We start from the raw sequence: 7,500 nt of genomic DNA, 5'->3' as shown, positions 1-7,500 counted from the left end.
TATCCATGTGTGTATGCATCTACGTATGCATGTATATGTGTGCATGTGTGTATGTGTATGCCTGTGTATGTGTGTGCATGTATGTGTGTGTCTCTGTGTGTATATGAGTGTGTGTGTGTGTGCGTGTGTGTGTGTGTGCGTGTGTGTGTCTGTTTGTGGAACAGTCACTACCAAACTACTCTGTTAACTTTTTGATCTACAAACTTGAAACTTGATATATAGAGGATTCAGACTCGTGAAACAAATTTGATTTGATTTTTAGCTGGTAAAAATAGCTGGTAAGTGGTCAAAATTGAAAAATGCATTTATGTATGCATTTAAGTTGATTAATTTTTTAAGTTTTGATACGCATGTGGACTTAGCTCAAATAGTAGCAAATAACACTGGAGAGATAAATGTTTTGGTTTCGATTCTAGCTGATGGCACCTAAGTCATGCTTTTTAAAAACTTTTGAACTCATTACTATATATTGGGTAAAATATAATAATCAATATAGAATTGGGCTTGTAATATTAAATACAAACTCTGCATAAATTAAAATATCATATATTTTACAACCGGGCAATGCCGGGCAGTTTGCTAGTCAATTTTTAATTACTTAGGACTTCTTCCCAGTCACAGCTGACAGAACGATGGCAAGATACTCCTATGGATCAAATAAAAGGTTCTATTCAAAATTTGGTGCACATTCCAGAATTTGACAAAAAAGATTCATGAATTCAACGAGATACCCCTGAAGAAGGCCAAGGGTTACATCGACCGAAACATGAAAATAATACTCTATGCTGAGAGCAGTAATCCAGATAATCCAATTAACACAAACTCTTTTTTTCTTTAAAATTTTGACAATCTCACTCTTTTATTTCATTTTATTGCAGTTGAAGTTCTCAGAAAGCAAGCCCCTCCACTTCCTGAGGCTAACACTTGATTTCTATATAAGATGCATAAATATTCGAATATTCCATTAAAGTTCTCATTTACTTCTCAAACACTGAGTTATTAAAGAAGTTGGAACATAATTTTCCTCTCCCCAGTCGACCATGTAAGTATGTTATAGTTTTTATTTACTTTTTTTTTTTTATTGCATTTTCACCCCAAACAAGGCACAGTGCCACTTTGATGTAGAGGGTTACTACCTGGGACATAATTTGCAGGGATACTATGTAGAGAGTTGAGCAGCAAGATGACTGTATACATTACACTTGAACTTCTGCATGTCAGTACATTCATGGAAGCAGGAACCTGGAAGGGAATTCCAAAGTCTTGCAGTTCTTTAAAAAAAAAAAAACTATTAGAGTAAAAGGCTTTCTTACATCTAGCGATTTCTACAGTGTAGGGGCAGAATTTCGCTGTTTGTCAGGTTTGTCAGGGGTATTTGCGTTGAGGGGGTGCAAGGGTTTGTAGTTCGTCAGAGCACCTACCATCAAAGTACTTGTAAAACAGGCAGAGAGATGCAACATTTCCTCGATGGGACAGCAGTGGAAGTCAAACTGATAGTGCAAGGCCTATTAGGTTTGCGACTCTCTTATGAACCGTGTCTAAAGGTAAAAGACTAGTAGTAGATGCACCAACCCAAATATGGCAACAATATTCCGTACATGGGCGAATGGTGGCCTTGTAGAGGTACCGAATACTCTCAGGCGTAAGTAAGTTTCTAGCACGGTAGAGAGAGCCCACCTTCTTTGCAGCAGCCTTAGCAATGCTCTCAATGTATCCGTTCCCACTCATGTTTCCCGTGAACGTTAAGCCGAGGAGCTTGAACGAATTACTTTCAGGCAATGTTTCATTAGCCATGGTTGAGAAGATTTCTTGTAATTATTAAAGGAAAGAAGATTGGTCTTGGCGGTATACCGTTGTGTGTGTTTCCTGCCTTATTTAATGTTATTATTTCGGAATTAGAATATAATGATTGAAGTTTTTTCACCATGAAATGATTTTTAAAAATAATGAAAACCTGCGATTGATTTTTTTTTATTATTCTAAACAAATTAATCAATTTAGAAACTAGTTTTAAAAAATAAATTTAAGGAAAAAGCCACGTTGTGTCTAAATTTTATTTTGGAAAAAAAAAAAATCAATGAATACAAAAAATATCAAATAACAGAAATGTCAATATTAAATATTTGAGAGAAAAATTGATATGCACACAAGGATGCAATTGCTTTTTTTTTTTTTAATCATTGAACCGTCAAAGTATCAGATTAGTCTTCCCATTTCCTTTTCCCAACTTTGCCCCCAAACTTTATTGACATTAACCTGGGTGTAGAAATTCTCCATTAAAACTAATGCAATCGGCCTAAATCAATTCCTAATACAATTTTCAATAGTCAGCCAGGTTGGAACCAGAGAAATTGTTGTGGAAATGTGTCTGCTTTACTTCAATTCAGGAAAATAGTTTCAGAACACTCCCCTAAAAAATGTAATTCGTTGAGCTCGGTCAAATGCAAATAGAAGGTTTAAAAAAAAAAATACAGAGAGGTTGACCGGGTCTAAAAATATTGATTGCCAAGAGGCTCACTCATAACTAAAATATTATTTTATTTTCACAACTGAATTTGATACTAAAATATTAAAATCAATATTAACAAATAACCTCTCAACACTACCTCGATTAATTCCTTCGAATACTTATTTTTGTCTTGTTCTGTTTCTTAAATTATATTTTTTGTTCATTATTGAGTCGCCACCTGTTAAGGACAAGAGCCACTCATGGATGAAGGTCAAGGAGATAAATGGATTGCCAGTTTAATGGTGAAGAATATCGTGAGAGGATTGAAATCAGGAATGAAACGAACAATTATAATTATAATTGGGATGTTTTTGCATTCATTAAAAAAAAAAAAAAAATAGTGCGAGTGTTCAGTTCACTAATGGACTTGAAGACCGGGGTTCAATCCTTGGCCAAGTCATATTAAAGACTTTAAAAAATGGTCATATTAAAGACTTTAGAAAATGGTACTTGCTACTCGCTAAACATGCAGCATTATAAGGGGAGAATCAAGGGCAAGTGGAGTAATTATGAAGTGGCGCCATCTTCGCCAACTAAGTGCTAATGAAAAGGGTGCGTTTGGGCCGCCCTCGACTATAGTCGGTCACTTAGCTTTTATATTTATTTAATGACCATTTAGTATTTTGCTTACTGAGAATTAAAAAAAAAATTGGCATGGAAATTTTAAAAGCTTAAAAGTCATACTATTGATATCTAAGTAATCCTCCACAATATATATATATATATATATATATATATATATATATATATATATATATATATATATAACTACTTCATTTACTCACATAAACCTAATATACGAAAGTATAGATTTATGTGTAAACTTTAAGTATTTACTTCAAAAGTGCTCAATACGTAGGTAGAGCTAGTTAGTAATTTATAAAATATATATGGCGATTAAGCTACACTGAATATTCTGCGTTTCATCCACTATAGGATTCGTCAGGCTTATGCGCATAAGCCTGACGAATCCTATAGTGGATGAAACGCAGAATAATCAGTGTAGCTTAATCGCCATATATATTTTATAAATTACTATATATATATATATACAGTCTTGGTCCAAATCATGAGACCACTTAAGAAAGTAAGCGTTTACACATAATATCGAATTGTTAATCAAACAAATGGTTGAAACCATTGCCAAAAGGGAAAATATGATGGAAAAAAATGAAATCTGCTTCATTCGAAACCTTAACCCTGATCTAATAATTATTTTTTAAAAACAAACATTTTCACCTGGTCAAAATTATAAGACCACTTTAATAAAATCGGCTAGTTTTGAAAAAATGAATACGAAAAGCTTTCTATGTTACTAAAAGTAACTTGTTAGGGGATAAAAAAAACATCTTACTAAATTATAAATGGCAAAAGGGAAACCATTATCAGAGTTTGAGAGAGGAAGGATCTTTGAGCTTAATAGGGGTGGACTCTCCCATAGATCCATTGCAAACGAAGTGAATCGTAGCAAAACGGTCATCACAAATTTTTTAAGAAATCCAGATCAATATGGGCACAAAGAGTCCAGGTCGACCAAAAAAAATAACTCCATCACTGGATCGCTGTATCAGAAGAAGTTAAAAAAAAAAAACCATTATGAGCGCAAGTCGATTGAAAAGCCAAACAGCAGCAAAATGTAGTCCTAAAACCATCAAAAGGCATCTGAAAATGAAGGGTTTCAATCATTTAAAGCGACTGCAGAAACCACGTCTTCTTGAACAGCACAAAACTAACCGACTTAAATATGCCGCTAAATACCAGACTTGGGATGAAGAGAAGTGGGAAAATGTAATTTTCTCCGATGAGAAAAAGTTTAATCTAGATGGTCCAGATGGATTTCAACACTATTGGCATGATAAAAATTTGCCCAAAGAGACTTTTTTCAACTCGGCATAGTGGAGGAGGGTCTTTAATGATCTGGGGTGCTTTCTCGTCAGCTGGGACCCTAAAGTTGCAAGTAGTGAAAGGCCGGCAAACATCATTGAAGTACATTTCAATGCTTGAAAATGCTTCTATCAGGACTGAAGGTCCGCGTCTGTGTGGACTGAGTTGGATTTTCCAGCAAGACAACGCTGCGATACACACTTTTCAACAAGCACGAGAATACTTTTCTTCAAATAATATAGAATTGTTAGATCATCCAGCATGTTCTCCGGACCTCAATCCCATTGAAAATATTTGGGGATGGATGGCAAAAGAAGTGTTCAAGGATGGAACCCAGCATGATTCGATAAAGGAACTTTCTGATTCAGTTTTCAGTACATGGGATAAAATTCCTTCGCAACTGATAAAAAACTTAGTCGCAAGCATGCCGAAGAGAATTTTTGAAGTAATTCGTAATAATGGAGGCTATACTAAATCCTGAGACCCTTTTTAGTAATTTATAATTGCCTTTTGTTAGATAAATTATCAGTGGTCTTATCATTTTGACCAGGTGAAAATGTTTTTTAAAAAATAATTATTAGATCAGGGTTAAGGTTTCGAATGAAGCAGATTTCATTTTTTTCCATCATATTTTCCCTTTTGGCAACGGTTTCAACCATTTGTTTGATTAAAAATTCGATAATATGCGTAAACGCTTACTTTCTTAAGTGGTCTTATGATTTTGACCAGGACTGTATATATATATATATATATATATATATATATATATATATATATATATATATATATATATATATATACAGGGTGAACCAAAAAAAACAGATGGCATTCAATTGTTTTTCTGAGCATTTACAGTCAACGGAGAAAAAAAGGCCAAAGACCCTAGTGTTTTGATGTGATGTTTTGAATATAATAAACTAGTTATGACCAAAGTTTCATTTCATTCGGACAAAACACTCAGAAACAGGGCCTAATGAGAGGTGGGGCCTGTTTTTCTTTGGGGGGGGGTCAATCTGTGTGTGTGTGTATATATATATATATATATATGTGTGTGTGTGTGTGTGAAATTGTCTGTGTGTGTACACTTCCTTACCAAATTACTCTGTCGATTTTCAGTCTATAGACTCGAGATTTGACATGAGGGGTATTGAGATTAGGGAAAATCTTTTCAATCTGCTTTCGGCCAGAAATTTGGCTATCAAAGGGTCAAAGTCTACGAGTTGACCTCTGAAAACTCTACCAAACTTCTCCGCCAATTTTAGGTCTAAACACTTTAAAATTTTAGATGTAGGTTACTTGGACATGGATCAAATTTTGATTTGATTCCAAAACAATAAATGTTAAGGGATCAAAATTGGAGTCAAAGTTTAAAAAAATTTGACCTCTGCAGTCTCTACCAAATTACTCGGCCAATTTTGAGTCTAAACATATGAAATTTTACATAAAGTGTATTCAGACATATGGCAAGCTTTTTAATTGGATTTTGGGTGCAAATTTGGCTGCCAAGGGGTCAAAGTTCAAAAGATCTGACCTTTGCAGATTCTACCAAACTCCTCCGCCAATTTTGGGTCTAAACACTTGAAATTTTAGATGTAGGTTACCTGGACATAAGTCAAACTTTTTAATATATATATATATATATATATATATACATATGCACATAAAGTTATGAACAGTACATAGGGCCCGAGCAAAGCCAGACTGAATATATATATATATATATATATATATATATATATATATATATATATATATATATATATATGTATATGTATATAGCATAATCACGTTGATACACCAGTTCTCATTGGATCACCGAAGTTAAGCAACGTTGAACCTGGTCAGTACTAAATGGGTTACCATTTGGAACTTCTAGGTGCTGTATGTAATCTCTGCTTATCTCGGCATTGTTTCCATTCTTGCCACCAGACTCAAACAGTGCCAATTCAGGAGAGGTTTGGTTGGGGATTGCACAACCCTTCCTCACAATTACACGCACAGTTGCCCTCACAAGGGGTGTCCTTTGTCTTTCGAGACTGAACAGAGGATTTCATAGCATAAAGAGTCTCCACTTACCCAACACCCCTAATTGATATGTACCTCTGTTGAATAAATCTTTTTTCTATATAGTTTTTATACTTTCGCTTTCCTTTCTGGTTTACTTCTAAATAAGCTCCAATACAATTTTGTTGAGCTTTGCATTATCCCGATAAGTCTTCACTTAAAGAATTGATTTTACTTTATTCTTTTAACTTCCCCTCGCCCTCCCCACACACACAGGCACACGCACATCTCATAGTGAGTAAAAACATATTTCTTTTCTACCCCCCCCCCCCTCTGGACGGAACCATTTCAAGTGAGGAAGGAAAACAAGAAAGCAAATGGCACGTCAGACAACCACTTCAGACTTGCCCCGTCACCTGAAATGAATTCAGAAAGAAATCTTCTCCTCCATAATAAAAAAGTTAACGGTAGTTTTTTTTTTTTTTTTGGGGGGGGGGTCATGTGTAACGATAATAGAAATTTTTATTTGAAAAAATGAAATTACTAACTCAATTCTCTAATTTTGTATGAATCTCTTAGTAATATACTTAGATAAATAACAACACTAGCAAAACTTTATTACTTCTTTATTATTTATACGGTGTATGAACTTTAATTCAAATATAATTACGATCTTTTCTAATAAATAGTTTATAAAGACGTGATAGAATTGATTATGGTTAGATAAATGCGGAAAATCGGAAGTGGCTGTGATGCAAATCTCTCCGGTGCTTACCTGGGAATGTCTTGGATTTGGCAGCATCTCCGTCACTCCATCCGTCATCTGTGTCAGAGGAGATCAAATTGTTATGGCAGTCGGGACTCATGAACTGTTTTTGGTCGTCTTCTTCTCCTCCAATCTCCTGTGAACAGCAGAACTCCAAGGAAATACAAAGTGCATTTTACTACACTGAACCAAAAGTTAATTTCAAAAACACAATAGACAAAAACTGATGGCAATTTTGTTGAGGTTAAATAAAAGAAAGAGGAATATTTTTTGTTTGTTTGTTCTTATCGTTATTAGATTTAATGAGGTTGTTCAATGTAATAATACATTTTCAGAG

The 7,500-nt window shown here is 34.4% G+C and overlaps 1 protein-coding gene across 4 annotated transcripts in view; it reads right to left on the bottom strand.

The window, feature by feature from the left end:
• LOC145242532 (protocadherin beta-16-like) overlaps window positions 1–7,500 on the bottom strand; it is a 370,951-nt gene that overhangs the window by 19,144 nt on the left and 344,307 nt on the right. For 2 of the 4 annotated variants that reach the window (XM_080105607.1, XM_080105608.1), the window contains exon 3: window positions 7,173–7,314. The exons of 1 other annotated variant lie outside the window; for it this stretch is intronic. In XM_080105607.1, coding sequence (XP_079961733.1) covers window positions 7,173–7,314 — 142 coding nt within the window. The remainder of the gene's footprint in view (window positions 1–7,172; window positions 7,315–7,500) is intronic. One more of the 4 variants, XM_080105609.1, reaches the window with a different exon arrangement.

The sequence above is a fragment of the Euprymna scolopes genome, chromosome 21 (assembly GCF_053919585.1).
Source record: "Euprymna scolopes isolate OS-2025 chromosome 21, ASM5391958v1, whole genome shotgun sequence".
In the NCBI taxonomy this organism is placed as follows: domain Eukaryota; kingdom Metazoa; phylum Mollusca; class Cephalopoda; order Sepiida; family Sepiolidae; genus Euprymna; species Euprymna scolopes.
This window is presented reverse-complemented; position numbering and strand designations above follow the sequence as displayed.